The sequence below is a fragment of the Salvelinus sp. IW2-2015 genome, linkage group LG14 (genome assembly GCF_002910315.2).
Source record: "Salvelinus sp. IW2-2015 linkage group LG14, ASM291031v2, whole genome shotgun sequence".
NCBI lineage: Eukaryota > Metazoa > Chordata > Actinopteri > Salmoniformes > Salmonidae > Salvelinus > Salvelinus sp. IW2-2015.
Window position 1 is genome coordinate 27762378 of NC_036854.1, and position 20057 is coordinate 27782434.

General features: G+C 42.7%; 2 protein-coding genes across 2 annotated transcripts in view; both read right to left on the reverse strand.

Moving 5' to 3' along the window:
* The window catches only part of LOC111972782 (band 4.1-like protein 3), a 93376-nt gene that overhangs the window by 16419 nt on the left and 56900 nt on the right, over positions 1-20057 (reverse strand). Inside the window, 7 exon segments of the mRNA XM_070446602.1 lie at positions 393-512; positions 6212-6316; positions 8330-8426; positions 8428-8522; positions 15883-15918; positions 16106-16153; positions 16991-17247. Coding sequence (XP_070302703.1) covers positions 393-512; positions 6212-6316; positions 8330-8426; positions 8428-8522; positions 15883-15918; positions 16106-16153; positions 16991-17247 — 758 coding nt within the window.
* Positions 2232-4085, reverse strand: LOC139028707 (uncharacterized). The gene has a single exon (XM_070446745.1). It carries the CDS (start codon positions 2922-2924, stop codon positions 2232-2234), a length of 693 nt encoding a protein of 230 aa, XP_070302846.1. The 5' UTR covers positions 2925-4085.

Sequence of the window (20057 nt, forward strand, 5' to 3'; positions counted from 1 at the left end):
ACCATGTGGTGCCTCTGTCTAGACAAACCATTCCTCCTCAATAAGGCCCCAGGACCATGTGGTGCCTCTGTCCAGACAAACCATTCCTCCTCATAAACCTGTCCACTGTTTTAATAGCCGGCAGGAAGGACGGACGGACAGGGGACAGAAAAGCCTAACAGACAACACAGTGGCTACAGTGACAACATTTCCTCAACAACAAGAACAAACACATCAGTGACAAACAGTACAGATACTGAACAGGTCTTTTGCAAAAGAGATGTTATCTCAATGAGAATAACCTGTATAAAAGGTTAAAAAAAAGAATTTAAAAAACTCAGATATGCATGCACTACAACTGTTGTCATCACGTTTGTTGAGTTGTATATTATCTATATGGTATAAGAGGCCACCTTAAACACGGTCTGACTAAAGGCAGGCGAAGCAGTCCAGACCCGCGTGCTGGTCTGATCTCTGGCCGACTGTAAGAGAGCGGTGAGCTCCGGGGACATCTCCTCAAAGGTCGGCTTTGGCTGAGCAGACAGAGAGATGGGGAGAGTCAACACAACAGGAGTAGAAGAGAGACACACACACAGTTAGATACTGTACGTACATAGGAGAGACAAAGAGACAGGTCTTTCACACAATGCCCAGACACAAGCTCAGGGGACGGGGGGTTGGACGGGATTATTCATAAGAGCATTGAGGTGATGATYGATAGCTAAGAAAGGTAAACTTAGAAAATTGGGTTTGTCAAATTTTATTCTAAAGTATTCAAAAATAATTATGTCAATCACAACCTAGATTGATTTCCTTCTATACAACAATGCAAGAATTACAAAGGTTTCATCAAATTGGTTTCCAACTATTTTAATCCAGTTTGTATGCTATAATATGSAACTCGGAGCAATGCATTTATTTTACAGAGCACATGGGTAGAAWCACCATCCTGTGACATGTCAATCACTGAACTCGAGTTGTTTTTCTCTTGAGAATGTCAGTCAGAAAGGCAATAGGTGAGACAGACAAGAGTGTCTTGTGTGTCGGAGGGTCTCCTCTTATGAATAGGGCCAATATCATCATGTCAGATCAAGCTGCAGAGAGGTCAGAGAGCGCAAACCCAGGGAAGTCAAAGTAAAAGTGGCAGGRCTGAAGCAATCAGTGGCATACCAACCATAGTATACCGTACCATAAGCCAAAGTGGAAAGCATTCATTTGGTGTGGCTAGCAGCATGGGGACCAGCTTAAAACAAAACACGATTTTCATTTACAAATCGAAATGAAAGAGGTAAACAAATGCCAGTACCCATGGAGCAGCAAGTTTGGCTAAGACAAGCAGTGAACAAATGACATCAAATACAGTGGCAAAGGGATCAAATAAACAGAGCAAACTATAGAAAGAAAAAACAGACTCCCATGCAATTCCCATGAACATTCAGTCGAGTGCAAAACAGCGCCGGGTCCAGCCTTGTTGCAGTGGATAAGACAACCAAACAGGTTTTGGCGGAAGTAGCTTGAGGATAAAGTGGGGATTAGGAGAAGGGAAGAGGAAGTAGCTTGAGGATAAGTGGAGAGTCTAGGGAGAGGGGGGAGGGAGTACTTGAGATAAAGTGGTTAGGGAAGAGGGAAAGTAACTTGAGGATAAAGGGGGTTAGGGAGAGGGGGGAAATAATCTTGAGGATAAAGTGGGGTTAGGAGAGGGGGGAAAGTAACTTGAGAGATAAAGTGGGGGGGGGTTAGGGAGAGGGGGGAAGTAACTTGAGGATAAAGTGGGGGGTTAGGGAGAGAGGAAGGGAAGTAACTTGAGGATAAGGTGGGAGTTAGGGAGAGGGGAACGAGGAAGTAGCTTGAGATAAAGTGGGGGTAGGGAGAGGGGTGGAGTAACTTGGGATAAAGTGGGGGTTAGGAGAGGGGGAAGTAGCTTGAGGATAAAGTGGGAGGTTAGGCGAGAGGGGGAAAGGAAAGTAACTTGAGGATTAAAGTGGAGTTAGGAGAGGAGAGGGGGAAGTAGCTTGAGGATAAAGTGGGGGTTAGGAGAGGGAAGAGGAAGTAACTTGAGGATAAAGTGGGGGGTTAGGGAGAGGGGGGAAGCGGAAGTCACTTGAGGATAAAGTGGGGGTTAGGGAGAGGCGGTTTCAGGTATTTGGGGGGGGTTCATATCATCCTACCACTTTGAGGGCGATGGGTTCTGGATAGATAGGACACAGGGCTGGGGCTCAGGACGCAGATCGACCATTTGAGGCTTGGCATCTTCATTGGGGACTTGGCCATTGGGGACTTGGCCATTGGTGACTTGGCCATTGGGGACCGTGGCGAGAGGGGTGTGTGAGGCGCAACAGGGTGGGTGCTCCTGTCTCCCAGGAAAAAGTCTCTCTTAGCTGCTTCCTGCTGTCCGCTCTCGCGGCATCACTGATGTTCTGGCTGGAGCGGATGGACACTACGGTCCGCATGGCGCCCAGGCCACCGTCGCTGGGCTCGGATGGAGAGGGGGTCCTGGCCTCCTGGATGGTGATCATGGAGGGTCCCATTCCCTCGGATGGAGAGGGGGTCCTGGCCTCCTGGATGGTGATCATTGGGGGTCCGATTCCCTCTATGGGCGGGAGACTCAAGTGGACCGACACTGGCATCTCGTACTCAGTCGACACMGGGATGATCTTCACAGTGGTGGTGGATTGGTCTGCCGCCCTCTTCAGCTCCCTGGCGAACACCGCCGGAGCGCCTACCGCCGCCTCCCCGCCATCTTTGGCCTGCGTCGTCATGGTGATGATCTTGCCTGACATGGTGTCGTAGGACTTGCCCAGGGTGTAGGTCTTCTCCTCCATCTCCTCGGTCTTGGACGCTAGTTCACTGCTGAAGCTCTCGTATGGTTTGCCAAACTCCTTGATGACAACGACACCACTGGCGTCGCCGAGCGCTCCTTCAGCCACAATGTTATCGACGGCCATAACTTTATAGTTGACAATGTTTCTCTTTTCGGCTACCTTAGGAGGGACTTTGCTTACTATTACCCACCCGTCAGAATCCTACATACAAGATACATACAAAGACTGGGGTTAGCCAGTTCAATGGGGGAGTAGGACTTCCAATGGCAGTACCAAGAAGAGCAATAAGGAAGCAACTTTAGACTTGAAGGAACATAGATCATAGACAGCAACATATACAATATATATGCAAAAGTATGTGGACACCCTTTCAAATGAGTGGATTCRACTATTTCAGCCACACCCGTTGCTGACAGGTATATACAATCGAGCACACAGCCATACAATCTACATAGACAAACATTGGCAGTAGAATGGCCTTACTGAAGAGCTCAGTGACTTTCAACGTGGCACCGTCATARGATGCCACCTTTCTAACAAGTCAGTTTGTCAAATTTCTGCACTGCTACAGCTRYCCCAGTCAACTGTAAGTTCTGTTATTGTAAAGTGGAAACGTCTAGAAGCAAYAATGGCTCTGCCACGAAGTGGTGATGAATCACGCTTCACCATCTGGCAGTCCAACGGACGAATCTGGGTTTGGCGGATGCCAGGAGAACACTACCTGCCCCAATGCATCGTGCCAACTGTCGAGTTTGGTGGAGGAGGAATAATGGTCTGTGGCTGTTGTTCATGGTTCGGGCCTCTTAGATACAGAGAATGGAAATCTTAACACTACAGCATACAATGACATTTTAGACGATTCCGTGCTTCCAAACCTGTGGCAACAGTTTGTGGAAGGCCCTTTCCTGTTTCAGCATGACAATGCCCCCCATGCACAAAGGGAGTTCCATACAGAAATGCTTTGTCGAGATCGATGTGGAAGCACTTGACTGTCCTGCACAGAGCCCTGACCTCAACCCCATCGAACACCTTTGGGATGAATTGGAACGCAGACTGTGAGCCAGGCCTAATCGYCCAACATCAGTGCCCAACCTCACTAATGCTCTTGCGGCTGAATGGAAGCAAGTCCCTGCAGCAATGTTGCAACATCTAGTGGAAAGCCTTCCCAGAAGAGTGGAGGCTGTTATAGCTGCAAAGAGGGCACCAACTCCATATTAATGCCCATGATTTGGGAATGAGATGTTCGACGAGCAGGTGTCCACATACTTTTGGTCATGTGTTGTATCACAGTTCTTAGTTAATAGTGTATTGTTAAAAGCGGTCTCTCCATATAGCTCATTGAAGGGTTTTTCTTTATTTTKACTATTTTCTACATTGTAGAATAATAATGAAGACATCCAAACTATGAAATAACACATATGTTATTCATGTAGAAGCCAAAAAAGTGTTAAACAAAAAGACTCTTCAAAATAGCCACCCTTTGCCTTGATGACAGCTTTGCACACTCTTGGCATTTTCTCAACCATTCTCTCAACCAGCTTCATGAGGTAGTCACCTGGAATGCTTTTACAACAGTCTTGAAGGAGTTTCCACATATGCTGAGCACTTGTTGGCTGCTTGTTCTTTACTCTGCGGTCCAACTCATCCCAAACCAACTCAATTGGGTTGAGGTCGGGTGATTGTGGAGGCCAGGTAATCTGATGCAGCACTCTATCACTCTCCTTCTTGGTCAAATAGCCCTTACACAGCCTGGAGGTGTGTTGGGTCATTGTCCTGTTGTCCTGATGGCGTATCGCTGCAGAAGGCTGTGGCAGCCATGCTGGTTAAGTGTGCTTTGAATTCTAAATAAATCACTGACAGTGTCACCAGCAAAGCACCCCCACACCATCACACCTCCTCCTCCATGCTTCACAGTGAGAACTACTCACGAGGAGATCATCTGTTCACMTACTCTGCTTCTCACAAAGACACAGCGGTTGGAACCAAAAATCTCAAATTTTAACTCAATAAACCAAAGGACAGATTTCCACTGGTCTAGTGTCCATTGCTTGTGTTTCTTGGCCCAAACAAGTCTCTTCTTCTTATTGGTGTCTTTTAGTTGTGGTTTCTTTGCAGCAATTCGAACCATGAAGGCTTGATTCACACTGTCTCCTCTGAACAATTGATGTTGTGATGTGTCTGTTACTTGAACTCTGAGAAGCATCTGTGAAGCATTTATTTGGGCTGCAATTTCTGAGGCTGGTAACTCTAATGAACTTATCCTCTGCAGCAGAAGTAACTCTGGGTCTTCCTTTTCTGTGGCGGTCCTCATGAGAGCCAGTTTCATCATAGTGTTTGATGTTTTTTGCAACTGCACTTGAAGAAACTTTCAAAGTTCTTGCCATGTCTTAAAGTAATGATGGATTGTCATTTCTCTTTACTTATTTGAGCTGTTCTTGGCATAATATGGACTTGGTATTTTACCAAATAGGGCTATATCTTCTGTATACCACCCCTACCTTGTCACAACACAACTGATTGGCTCAAACGCATTAAGGAAAGAAATTMCACAAATTAACTTTTAACAAGGCACACATGTTAATTGAAAATGTATTCCATGTGACTACCTCATGAAGCTGGTTGAGAGAATGCCAAGAGTGTGCAAAGGTTGACTGGTACTGTACAGGGTCAAATGAGTCACATTGTCATCCACTGCTGACAATGAATAACATACCCGGCAAACCTGGAACATTCCCAAAATATTAGCTTCCCATGAACTTATAGTTAGGGTTTTATCCAACATTAGGATGATAACATCCCAAAAACATTCACATTTTTGAAAACAAAATCTATTTGTTTTCTTATTTTAAATCTTTTATGAAATAYCCTTGGAATGTTCTCCTAAAATTCACTAAAATRTTGTGCACAACATCTGTAACAACCATTACAGAACATTCCCCAAACGTTCTCATTAGGTTTCCAGGTAAWGTAATAACACAATGAACCAGTAATGTTTCCAGTAAATGTCCCCACAATGTTCCCACCAGACTGTTCCCAGAAACATTCTAGGAACCTTTAAAGAACAGACTAAATGTTTTCTAGGAACATTCTTGGAACGTCAGGCGAACGTTTTATACAAACATTCTATAATCATCAGCACGACTGGACAGGTTTTCGGTTAAGAGAACATTTGCCGTGGCCTAATGAATGTTCTGGGAACTGTCACAGAACTAATTAAATGTTGGTTTGCTGGATAGGAACCRAGTCCTACACACCCAAATGGATCATAGGTTAAATGTGTAAGACTCGTCAATAATGAATTGGAGTAGCTGGCTCTAATCTAGCCAAGCAGCAGAGATGAAGGTAGTCTAATCACACAGAGATACCTGAACCAGCAGATACTTGTATGTAGTGACAGCTTGGCTACCTACCACAGTAGTCTTAGTATCCACAGGGCTGTGCTTGATGTCCTCCTCAACGCTACCGCCTGCAGCCATGGCTCTCTCTCTCTCATCCTCTCCCTCATCCTCTTGGCTCTACATGAATGGAAAAGAAAAAGAAAAAAAGGGAAACAAACGAACAGCATGAATTAACTAGAATTGAAAGTAGCTTTGAGGTGTGTGTGGTCTGCATCCTATTGCTGGCACCATTACTCATTACAGAGTGTGTGTGATATTTACTCATTGTGTTGGATAAGAGTGTGTGTGATATTTACTCATTGTGTTTGATAAGAGTGTGTGTGATATTTACTCATTNGTGTGTGATATTTACTCATTGTGTTTGATAAGAGTGTGTGTGATATTTACTCATTGTGTTTGATAAGAGTGTGTGTGATATTTACTCATTGTGTTGGATAAGAGTGTGTGTGATCTGAGATTTCACCAGCGTGTGACTACAGGACTATAGTATCTCTCCAAACGTAGTCACAACATGGCGTTGATATCGGACATATGGGTCTGAATTTATGAGACATTCTCTACAGAGTGCAGACACACACAGTCCCTCTTCTTCCAGTAGCTCACAAATAAAGAATGAAACAAGGTAGCAAGACTCGGCTGAGTGGTAAACTGTCTCCTTTCCACACTTAATTTAACCACATCCCAACAGTCATGAAAATAAATACTGAATACGCCGTTGTTGCTGCTACATTAATGAATAAAATATCTCCTTTCCCTGGTTACGTCTCATTGCCATTCTCGACTGCTTAATGTTCCCACACACACACAACACACCACACACACACACACACACACACACACACACACACACACACACACACACACAACACACCACAACACACACACACACACACACACACACACACACACACACACACACACACACACACACACACACACCACACCATGCAGAGGGGAGCAGGGTTTCTTCTCCCTAATCCTCCCTCTCTTTTGAAGTCCCCGCATGCTTCTCCATATATATATATCTTAGTGCACTAAAATGCTTAGCCGAGAAGGATGTTTCCAATGGCTTCCTTCTGTCTCTCCCTCCCACCTCCGTTTGGCAAGGTTACAGCTCAAGGATTTATTACTCGTTCACTGGCCAGGCTGCTACAAATCAATCCAGCCCTATTCTGATGTCCCACTGTTAATTGTCCCCTGCTCCTTTCAACGCTTGCTCCTTTTATCTACTTTTGACTTCAATGGTTGGATATTGTAGCTTACACTTTTTGGCTTCGTCAAGGAGCCGCATCGGAATCACTTCCTTTTACCGTGGCTTAACTCTCATTGAAAAACAGGTTGATGATTGGTAACTATTTGAAAACAGCACTGGAGAAGAAAGGTAGGTGTCAAATGTTATAATGAGGCAGCGATCGTTTCATAACAGCTGTTCTTCTATCTCCAGTAGCTGGCTGTTAAGCACCGTCCTCCACCTGCATGGATTATTGAGCAGATTTTCAAAGGGAGGCGGTAGAGGCCCCAGTCTCCAGAGACTTGACATGGAGAGGAAGGATCTCATTCATCTCTTTCCCCTAAACAACTGAGCTCACACTGTAGCAGACACATCTCAATCTTCTCACACTGTAGCAGACACATCTCAATCTTCTCACACTGTAGCAGACACATCTCAATCTTCTCACACTGTAGCAGACACCATCCTAACCTCTCACACTGTAGCAGACACATCTCCATCTTCTCACACTGTAGCAGACACATCTCAATCTTCTCACACTGTAGCAGACACATCTCAATCTTCAAATCATAGCCTCAAAAGTGAATATGTTATTTCTTTTTTAGATCAGGGTTGTGTATGTACATCCAGCAGGTTTTCTAACCTGATTCAGCTTATCAAGGAACTAATGAGCAGCTGATTAGTATAATCAGGTGTTAGAGCAGGAATGGAACAAAACCTGCACACTGGCCACCACTGGATTAGATGCCACTAGATTTCTAATGTTGATGTTTCCACCCAGTGAGGTTCTACTAAAGTTTTTATAAAACATGGAGGGGTCTCTACAAGGTACGTGGATGTCCCCCTGTCTCTCTCTCTCTCTCTCCATTCAGTCCTCTCTGATTTAACAGTGAACTTACCGGTACCTCGTCGAGTTCCAGGGGTTCGATCATGGGGGCCTCGTCAAGGCGCGGCGAGCGCAGGGGGGACGATGACAGCCTCTTCTCCCATTCGGTAGGCAGCCGAGTCGGCGCCCGTCTCCAGGAACGACCGCTTGAGCTCACTGATGTTGGTCGAGTGTTTCAACAGCTCCTCCGGCGTGCCCACTGTGTCCTGAGGAGCAGGAAGAGAAGTCATCTTACTGATAATGATACACTACTGTTACTTTAGGGTTAGTAACCGTTAGGGTTAGTTACTGTTCGGGTTAGTTACTGTTAGGGTTAGTAACTGTTCGGGTTAGTATGTTCGGGTTAGTTACTGTTAGGGTTAGTAACCGTTAGGGTTAGTAACCGTTAGGGTTAGTTACTGTTAGGGTTAGTTACTGTTAGGGTTAGTAACCGTTAGGGTTAGTTACTGTTAGGGTTAGTAACCGTTAGGGTTAATTACTGTTAGGGTTAGTTACTGTTAGGGTTAGTAACCGTTAGAGTTAGTTACTGTTCGGGTTAGTTACTGTTAGGGTTAGTAACTGTTAGGGTTAGTTACTGTTAGGGTTAGTAACCGTTAGGGTTAGTTACTGTTAGGGTTAGTTACTGTTAGGGTTAGTTACTGTTAGGGTTAGTAACCGTTAGGGGTTAGTTTACTGTTAGGGTTAGTTACGTTAGGGTTAGTAACTGTTGGGTTAGTTACTGTTAGGGTTAGTTACTGTTAGGGTTAGTAACCGTTAGGGTTAATTACTGTTAGGTTTAGTTACTGTTAGGGTTAGTAACCATTAGGGTTAGTTACTGTTAGGGTTAGTAACTGTTCGGGTTAGTTACTGTTCGGGTTAGTTACTGTTAGGGTTAGTAACCGTTAGGGTTAGTTACTGTTAGGGTTAGTTACTGTTAGGGTTAGTTACTGTTAGGGTTAGTAACCGTTAGGGTTAGTAACTGTTAGGGTTAGTCTGTTAGGGTTAGTAACTTGTTAGGGTTAGTTACTACTTGTTAGGGTTAGTTTACGTTACGTTAGGTTAGTTACTGTTAGGGTGTTACTGTTGGGTTAGTTACGTTAGGTGTTAGTTACTGTAGGTTAAGTTACCGTTAGGGTTAGTTACTGTTAGGGTTAGTTACCGTTGGGTTAGTTACTGTTAGGGTTAGTAAACCGTTAGGGTTAGTTACTGTTAGGGTTAGTTACTGTTAGGGTTAGTTACTGTTAGGGTTAGTATATGTTAGGGTTAGTAACTGTTAGGGTTAGTAACCGTTAGGGTTAGTTACTGTTAGGGTTAGTTACTGTTAGGGTTAGTAACGTTAGGGTTAGTTACTGTTAGGGTTAGTTACTGTTAGGGTTAGTAACCATTAGGGTTAGTTACTGTTCGGTTAGTTACTTTCGGGTTAGTTACTGTTAGGGTTAGTTACCGTTAGGGTTAGTTACGTTAGGGTTAGTAACCGTTAGGGTTAGTTACTGTTAGGGTTAGTTATACTGTTAGGGTTAGTTACTGTTAGGGTTAGTTACTGTTAGGGTTATAACTGTTAGGGTTAGTAACCGTTAGGGTTAGTTTACTGTTAGGGTTAGTTACTGTTAGGGTTAGTAACCCTTAGGGTTAGTTACTGTTAGGGTTAGTACCCGTTAGGGTTAGTTACTGTTCGGGTTAGTAACCGTTAGGGTTAGTAACTGTTAGGGTTAGTAACCGTTAGGGTTAGTTACTGTTAGGGTTAGTTACTGTCAGGGTTAGTAACCCTTAGGGTTAGTTACTGTTCGGGTTAGTAACCGTTAGGGTTAGTAACTGTTAGGGTTATTAACCGTTAGGGTTAGTTACTGTTAGGGTTAGTTACTGTCAGGGTTAGTTATCTGTTAGGATTAGTAATTAGGGTTTAGATGTTACATGTGTATGGATGTCAAGTCAATATAGCAGTGTTGTGTTATGTTGTTTAAGATTGTGCAATATGTTTTATGTCCATGAATTAAAAAAAATACTGAAAATAAAATTCCATGGAAAACAAGAATGCCACTGGACGCTAAAGCGCAAGCTAAAAACCAACAAATGAATGAGATAGTGAATGCAATAGAAAATCAACTGTGTTTTGTGAGACAAATTACACATCTGAATCTTTGGAGAGCAGCTTGTGTGCTGCTATCAAGTAGCATGGTTAAGTATCACCGTGGTGACAGATTGACAAATGTAATGTTCATTACTTTGATGCATGTTTGTATTATGTTCACAGCTGCAGTATAATGAGCTGAATATAATAATGTCATAATCTATCCGAACAGGCCTCTCTTTTCTAACGAATTATCTGCATTTTGCGGCGAATCCTAACTTTCACTTAAGTAACATTTTCACTTAGTTCTCCATTGACATCAATGCATGACTAAATGGAAGTTAGGATTTGCCCTTTTTAAGGGAGCATTCATAGATATCAATAGAACTCAACATCCCTTACTCTCTATCTAGCAGTAACTTCCACCTGGCATATGCTGTTAATACAGTATGTATTACGTCAATAAAACAAAATCCCAAATAAAAGTAAGCATGTTAGTGAATAAACATAAGACAAACATTAGTTTAAAACAATATGTTATCATCATTAGTAAAAACTACCTGTTACAACCCCCTCATGTTGTCTGTTATAACAACTACCTGTTACAAACCCCTCATGTTGTCTGTTATAACAACTACTGTTACAAACCTCATGTTGTCTGTTATAACACTAACCTGTTACAAACCCCTCATGTTGTCTGTTATAACAACTACCTGTTTCAAACCCCTCATGTTGTCTGTATACAACTACTGTTACAAACCCTCATGTTGTCTGTTATAACAACTACCTGTTACAAACCCCTCATGTGTCTGTTATAACTACCTGTTACAACCCCTCATGTTGTCTGTTATAACAACTACCTGTTACAAAACCCCTCATGTTGTCTGTTATAACAACTACCTGTTACAAACCCTCATGCTGTCGTTATAACACTACCTGTTACAAACCCCTCATGTTGTCTGTTATAACAACTACCTGTTACAAACCCTCATGCTGTTGTTATAACAACTACCTGTTACAAACCCCTCATGCTGTCTGTTATAAAACTACCTGTTACAAACCCCTCATGTTGTCTGTTATAACAACTACCTGTTACAAACCTCATGCTGTCTGTTATACACTACCTGTTACAAACCCCTCATGGCTGTCTGTTATAACAACTACCTGTTACAAACCCCTCATGTTGTCTGTTATACACAACTACCTGTTACAAACCCCTCATGCTGTCTGTTATTAACTACCTGTTACAACACCCCTCATGTTGTCTGTTATAACATACTACTGTTACAACCCCTCATGTTGTCTGTTATAAAACTACCTGTTACAAACCCTCATGTTGTCTGTTATAACAACTACCTGTTACAAACCCCTCATGTTGTCTGTTATAACAACTACCTGTTACAAACCCCTCATGCTGTCTGTTATAACTACCTGTTACAAACCCCTCATGTTGTCTGTTATAACAACTACCTGTTACAAACCCCTCATGTTGTCTGTTATAACAACTACCTGTTACAAACCCCTCATGTTGTCTGTTATAACAACTACCTGTTACAAACCCCTCATGTTGTCTGTTATAACAACTACCTGTTACAAACCCCTCATGCTGTCTGTTATAACAACTACCTGTTACAAACCCCTCATTGCTGTCTGTTATAACAACTACCTGTTACAACCCCTCATGTTGTCTGTTATAAAACAACTACCTGTTACAAACCCCTCATGTTGTCTGTTATAACAACTACTGTTACAAACCCTCATGCTGTCTGTTATAACAACTACCTGTTACAAACCCTCATGTTGTCTGTTATAACAATACCTGTTACAAACCCTCATGTTGTCTGTTATAACTACTGTTACAAACCCTCATGCTGTCTGTTTAACAACTACCTGTTACAAACCCTCATGTTGTCTGTTAAAACTACCAGTTTACAAACCCCTCATGTGTCTGTTATACAAACTGTTAAAACACCTCATGTTGTCTGTTAAACACCTGTTACAAACCCCATGCTGTCTGTTATAACAACTACCTGTTACAAACCCCTCATGTGTCTGTTATACAACTACCTGTTTACAACCCCTCATGTTGTCTGTTATAACAACTACCTTTACAAACCCTCATGTGTCTGTTATATACAACTACCTGTTACAAACCCCTCATGTTGTCTGTAATAACAACTACCTGTTAAACCCTCATGCTGTCTGTTAATAACAACTACCTGTTACAAACCCCTCATGCTGTCTGTTATAACAACTACCTGTTACAAACCCCTCATGCTGTCTGTTATAAACAACTACCTGTTACAAAACCCTCATGTTTGCTGTTTATAACTACCTGTTACAAACCCCTCATGCTGTCTGTTATAACAACTACCTGTTACAAACCCTCATGTTGTCTGTTATAACAACTACCTTGTTACAAACCCCTCATGTTGTCTGTTATAACAACTACTTGTTACAAACCCCTCATGCTGTCTGTTTAACAACTACCTGTTACAAACCCCTCATGTGTCTGTTATAACAACTACCTGTTACAAACCCCTCATTTGTCTTGTTATAACAACTACCTGTTACAACCCCTCATGTTGTCTGTTATAACAACTACTGTTACAAACCCTCATGCTGTCTGTTAAACAACTACCTGTTACAAACCCTCATCTGTCTGTTATATAACAACTACCTGTTAACAAACCCTCATGCTGTCTGTTATACACAACTACCTGTTACAAACCCCTCATGCTGTCTGTTATAACACTACCTGTTACAAACCCCTCATGTTGTCTGTTATAACAACTACCTGTTACAAACCCTCATGCTGTCTGTTATAACTACCTGTTACAAACCCTCATGTTGTCTGTTATAACAACTACCTGTTACAACCCCTCATGTTGTCTGTTATAACAACTACCTGTTACAAAACCCCTCATGCTGTCTGTTATAACAACTACCTGTTACAAACCCTCATGTTGTCTGTTATAAACAACTACCTGTTACAAACCCCTCATGTTGTCTGTTATAACAACTACCTGTTACAAACCCCTCATGTTGTCTGTTATAAACACTACCTGTTAACAAACCCCTCATGATGTCTGTTATAACAACTACCTGTACAAACCCCTCATTGCGTCTGTTATACAACTACCTGTTACAAACCCCTCATGCTGTCTGTTAAACAACTACCTGTTACAACCCTCATGTTGTCTGTTAATAACAACTACCTGTCACAACCCTCATGCTGTCTGTTATAAACAACTACCTGTTACAAACCCCTCATGTGTCGTGTATAACAACTACCTGGTTACAAACCCCCTCATGTTGTCTGTTATAAAACTACTGTTACAAACCCCTCATGCTGTCTGTTATAACTACTGTTACAAACCCCTCATGTTGTCTGTTATAACTACCTGTTACAAAACCCCTCATGCTGTCTGTTATAACAACTACCTGTTACAAACCCCTCATGTTGTCTGTTTAAACAACTACCCGTTACAAACCCCTCATGTTGTCTGTTATAACAACTACCTGTTACAAACCCCTCATGTTGTCTGTTATAACTACCTGTTACAAACCCCTCATGCTGTCTGTATAACAACTACTGTTACAAACCCCTCATGCTGTCTGTTAATAACAACTACCTGTTACAACCCCTCATGTTGTCTGTTTATAAAACTACCTGTTACAAACCCTCATGCTGTCTGTTATAACAACTACCTGTTACAAACCCCTCATGTTGTCTGTTATAACAACTACCTGTTACAAACCCCTCATGCTGTCTGTTATAACAACTACTGTTACAAACCCCTCATGCTGTCTGTTATAACAACTACCTGTTACAAACCCCTCATGCTGTCTGTTATAACAACTACCTGTTACAAACCCCTCATGTTGTCTGTTATAACTACCTGTTTACAAACCCCTCATGCTGTCTGTTATAACAACTACCTGTTACAAACCCTTCATGTTGTCTGTTATAACAACTACCTGTTACAAACCCTCATGTTGTCTGTATACAACTACCTGTTACAAACCCCTCATGCTGGTCTGTTATAACAACTACCTGTTACAAAACCCTCATGTGTCTGTTATAACACTACCTGTTACAAAACCCCTCATGTTGTCTGTTATAACAACTACCTGTTACAAACCCTCATGTTGTCTGTTATAACAACTACCTGTTACAAACCCCTCATGCTGTCTGTTATAAACACACTTACAAACCCCTATGCTGTCTGTTATAACAACTTACCTGTTACAAACCCCTCATGCTGTCTGTTATAACAACTACCTGTTACAAACCCCTCATGCTGTCTGTTATAACTACCTGTTACAAACCCCTCATGTTGTCTGTTATAACAACTACCTGTTACAAACCCTCATGCTGTCTGTTATAACTACCTGTTACAAACCCCTCATGTTGTCTGTTATAACAACTACCTGTTACAAAACCCTCATGTTGTCTGTTATAACAAACTACTGTTTACAAAACCCTCATGCTGTCTGTTATAACAACTACCTGTTACAAAAACCCCTCATGTTGTCTGTTTATAACAACTACCTGTTACAAACCCCTCATGTTGTCTGTTATAACAACTCCTGTTACAAACCCCTCATGTTGTCTGTTATAACAACTACCTGTTACAAACCCTCATGTTTGTCTGTATAACAACTACCTGTTACAAACCCCTCATGTGTCTGTTATAACAACTACCTGTTACAAACCCCTCATGCTGTCTGTTACACAACTACCTGTTACAAACCCCTCATGTGTCTGTTATAACACTACTCGTTACAAAACCCTCATGTGTCTGTTTAACAACTACCTGTTACAAACCCCTCATGCTGTCTGTTATAACAACTACCTGTTACAAACCCCTCATGTTGTGCTGTTATAACAACTACTTGTTACAAACCCCTCCATGCGTCTGTTATAACTACCTGTTACAAACCCCTCATGTTGTCGTGTTATAACAACTACCTGTTACAAACCCCTCATGTTGTCTGTTATAACAACTACCTGTTACAAACCCCTCAATGTTGTCGTTTCATAACAACTACCTGTTACAAACCCCTCCATGGTGTCTGTTATAACAACTACCTGTTACAAACCCCTCATGCTGTCTGTTATAACAACTACCTGTTACAAACCCCTCATGTTGATGACATAAAAAATGGTAAATCCACTGTTACTGTCCAAACCAAGTCCTTGAGCAAAAGTCCCCACCATGCACTAGCCTGCTCTTCCATACAATACCAACCTCTAACATCAGCACACTATGTCTGACAAACACATTCTCCCGCTTTATTCATCTTATGAGACTGTTCTGGAAAGAAAATGACAGTCCGTTAGATTTTATTACATGTCAAATCAATATCTCCTCGTAGATTGCAGCTGTTGATTGTGCAGCCTTCAGTGATTTTGAATCCCAGGTTCACAGGTTGTGGGTGAAATGGTCGTTTGACCAGCTGTGGRTGAAATGAGTGGTAATGTGTGTTAAGGTGCCATACTTTAGTTAGTATACCTGTGTCTTTAACTCGGACTCATCCTCCTGGTCCGACTGGCAGCATGGGAAGCACAGAGAGGGRATTTGATATCAAAACCGGAATACAACACACGTTATAGCTTACGAGAGGAACTATCAAATAACATCAGATATTGTTGAAATAGAAATGTGAAACCAAAGAACGTAAGATTTCTACAAGAGATGAGAGTTGAGGTGACTAGTGACTACCCATGTTACAAACCTCCGTGGCTGTCAGTTCACCATCGACACCAGTGTCAGTCAGTTCAGTCTGTTTAGTAGTAACACAACAGCATGAGGAGAAAGAGAACCGTGGCTGTTAGGGTTGAGTATAGTATTTCCCAGAACTCATATTTACCTAAACATTAGCTATTAGGAAAAGTGGTTGAACAAAGTAGTGACAGTAAACTGTTTTCGGGGTAAAAAAAAACCCAACAGGAAATGCATTAAAACATATTCAGATGACCTATGTCAACATAATATCATTAAACTACATTACAGATGACTCCACCAGCTTGAGGTCACTCTCCCGCCTTATAAATGTTCATCACGAATGCAATTAACATTAGTAGTTTGACCTTTGGATTCTACTAAGAACCCTTATCCTAGGTAACTAGTAAGTACAGACATTACATCTGCCAAAGTTCATTCAGGTTCAGCTCCTTGTCATCAATTTGTTCACTAAAAAAAACAATTTTTATTTCTACATTTCAAATAGTCTGGCCCTGCCTTTCGCTGAGTGTTCTGGCACTGATCTGAAGTTGCCCCTCTGCCAGAGTATTGAAGGTTCAGGTCAGTTCTCCATTAGTGACTTATCAGGGACCTGCCTACCTGATAGAGAGAGTGGCAGAGCATGAAAGCACAGGGCGGCATCCCCAGACAATGAGATTTGTGCTTCTTCGCTACCCTAGAAGGAGAAAGGCCACCTGGCTCTAGTCTGTCTGACAGAATAGCTCTGGCTGGCGCTAGCTACTTTCTACTCTTGGCTCCGGCAATAAACAGCTGTCATTTTCAGAGTGGAATCTGGGTACTCAGAGGAAGGTATTATAGAATTCTCTCAGGGGTGGGCAAAGGACAGAGGTATTTGATTGGGTGTGGAGAACTATACCTTGGTGTCGTGTCGAATGGGAGAGGTTGGACTTGGTAGAGAGATCTCGGTGGCTTTCGTGGTCTCATCCTCCTCCTCCACCTCCTCCACCTCTACTTCCAACTCTACTTCCACCTCTACTTCCACCTCCACTTCCACCTCCACTTCCACCTCTTCCTCCGCCTTCCTCTCCTCCACCTTTTTCTCCGGTGTCACGGTGGTGATGAGGTCGCTCATGGCGATGCCCTTCGCCCTTCCGTATAGGTCCGAGCCCATCTCTGAAGCATGCACATAGACGCACATGCACGCACACGCACGGACACAAGCACGCACATACCCACACACACATACACACACAGATCATTTTCCATTTAGGGAATTGTCATTTTCCTTTAACGGAGGCAATATTGCAGGTCAGCGGGTTGGAGAGGTAATGCTAATGAGCTACAGTCTGTATCAGCATAGTCATCACAGCCATTGATTCAGGAGATACAGGAGATATTAAATCCCATTCTTGTTGATAATAACAAATAATAACATATTATCAACATCAGAGCTTTTCTATCAGATATGATCTGTAATTAAAGCAATATTCTGAAACCATTGTGTGGTTTGAAATGACAAAGCTAGCCCTGAGCATTTCATATACAAAAGTATGTGGACACCACCACAGCATACAATGACATTCTAGACAATTATGTGCTTCCAACTTTGTGGCAACAGTTTGGGGAAGGCCCTTTCCTGTTTCAGCATGACAATTCCCCGCGCACCAAGCGAGGTCCATACAGAAATGATTGTCGAGATCGGTGTGGAAGAATTTGACTGGCCTGCACAGAGCCCTGACCTCAACCTCATCAAACACCTTTGAGATAAATTGGAACGCCAACTGCTAGCCAGGCCTAATCGCCCAACATCAGTTGCCGACCTCACTAATGCTCGTGGCTGAATGGAAGCAAGTCCCTGCAGCAATGTTCCAACATCTAGTGGAAAGCCTTCCCAGAAGAGTGGCGGCCGTTCTGTCAGCAAAGGGTGGAACAACTCCATATTAATGCCCATGATTTTGGAATGAGATGTTTGATGAGCAGGTGTCCACATACTTTAGACTTATATAGATCATGTAGTGTAGCTGCTCATAGCATCTTATCAGCAGTATGATATTATACAACAATATCATCAAGAGTTTCAGGTTAAACAGTAAGCAACTAGTGAAATACCAGGGTCCACATTTATGAGGAGAAAAGRGGTTTTCTGATTTGCTATCAGTTTCCATGCAGAGGTTTTTCTGATTGGTTGACTACTCTCATCATARATGCTCTCTATTTACATCTTCTTGGACTGAAATGCTAAATCCCTGATAACCTATCATGTTTAAGCTCCTCTATACGCAGGCCTTATAAACATTCTTTAACTTACCGCAGCTTTGGAATTTTCCCCATTGACTGGAAATCAAAGGCTCAAACTACTTGTTAAAGGCTCCTTTCACACACTGAAATATCAATAAAAAAACTGCATCAGGGTCTAAACGAGTCAGGAAATCCAAAGGTATTGGATGTGCTGTTAACTGACAAATAAAAAKATGCTCCATCGTTGCTATGAGTCAGTTACAGATAAGAGAATGGACTGCATCCCTGTTGTGGACCCAAACACAGCTAAGAAACTGTATTCTATCATTCAGCCAAGAAAAACACATATCCTAACCAATATTAACTGTATCTAGGTTAACTTGTACCATCTCCCTACATCTGTGACGGCACAGAAAGCACTCTGACTCCATGGGGTACATTGGTACCCCAGGTAATCTTAGGTTTTATTACATACAGCCGGGAGAAACTACTGAATATAAGAGCAACGTCAACTCACCATCATTACGACCAGGAATATGACTTTCCCGAAGCGGATCCAGTGTTTTGTCTTCCACCCAGGACAATGGATCTGATCCCAGCCGGCGATCCTAAACAACGTCGCCGTAAAAGGGGCAAACGAAGCGGTCTTCTGGTCAGGCTCCGGAGACGGGCACATCGCGCACCACTCCCTAGCATACTACTCGCCAATGTCCAGTCTCTTGACAAYAAGGTTGATGAAATCCGAGCAAGGGTTGCCTTCCAGAGAGACATCAGAGACTGTAACGTTCTTTGCTTCACGGAAACATGGCTCACTCGAGAGACGCTATCGGAGTCGGTGCAGCCAGCTGGTTTCTTCACGCATCGCGCCGACAGAAACAAGAGTACAAGTATATACATATGAGATGAGTAATGTAGGGTATGTAAACATAAAAGTGCATAGTTTAAGTGGCTAGTGATACATGTATTACATAAAAGATGGCAAATGCCGGAGATGATATAGAGACAGTATATACATATACATTATATTAAGTGGCACATTGTTTAAAGTGGCTAGTGATACTTCATGCTCTGAGGACGCGCTGGAGCCGTCTGGGCCTGCAGCCCTGCGAGGGTTAACACATTTAAATGTTTTACTCACGTCGGCTGCAGTGAAGGAGAGTCCGCAGGTTTTGTAGCGGGCCGTGTCAGTGGCACTGTATTTCCTCAAAGCGAGCAAAGAAGTTATTTAGTCTGTCTGGGAGCAAGACATCCTGGTCGCGCGACGGGGGCTGGTTTCTTTTTGTATCCGTGATTGACTGTAGACCCTGCCACATACCTCTTGTGTGCTGAGCGCGTTGAATTGCAACTGTATTTTTGTCTCTATAAAGCTGGACGGCTTAGCTTTGTTTGATTGCCATTGCGGAGGGAATAGCTCTACACTGTTTGTATGTCGAGTCATTGGTTTCCGGGCACCTTGCCCTGGTTAAAAGCAGTGGTTCGCGCTTCTCAGTTTTTGTGCGAATGCTGCCCTCAATCCACGGTTTCTGGTTTTGGGAATGTTTTAATAGTTGTTGTGGGTACGCTCACCGAATCAGCGTATTCGTCAATTGTTGTTTGTTGGACGCAATGCGGAACATATCCCAATCCACGGAATCCGCACGGAATTCTAAGTGTCAAAGGCAGTCTTGAAGCGTTGAATCAGATATTGGTCGGACCAGCGTTGAACACATCCTGAGCGCGGGAGCTTCTTGTTTGTACAGTTGTGT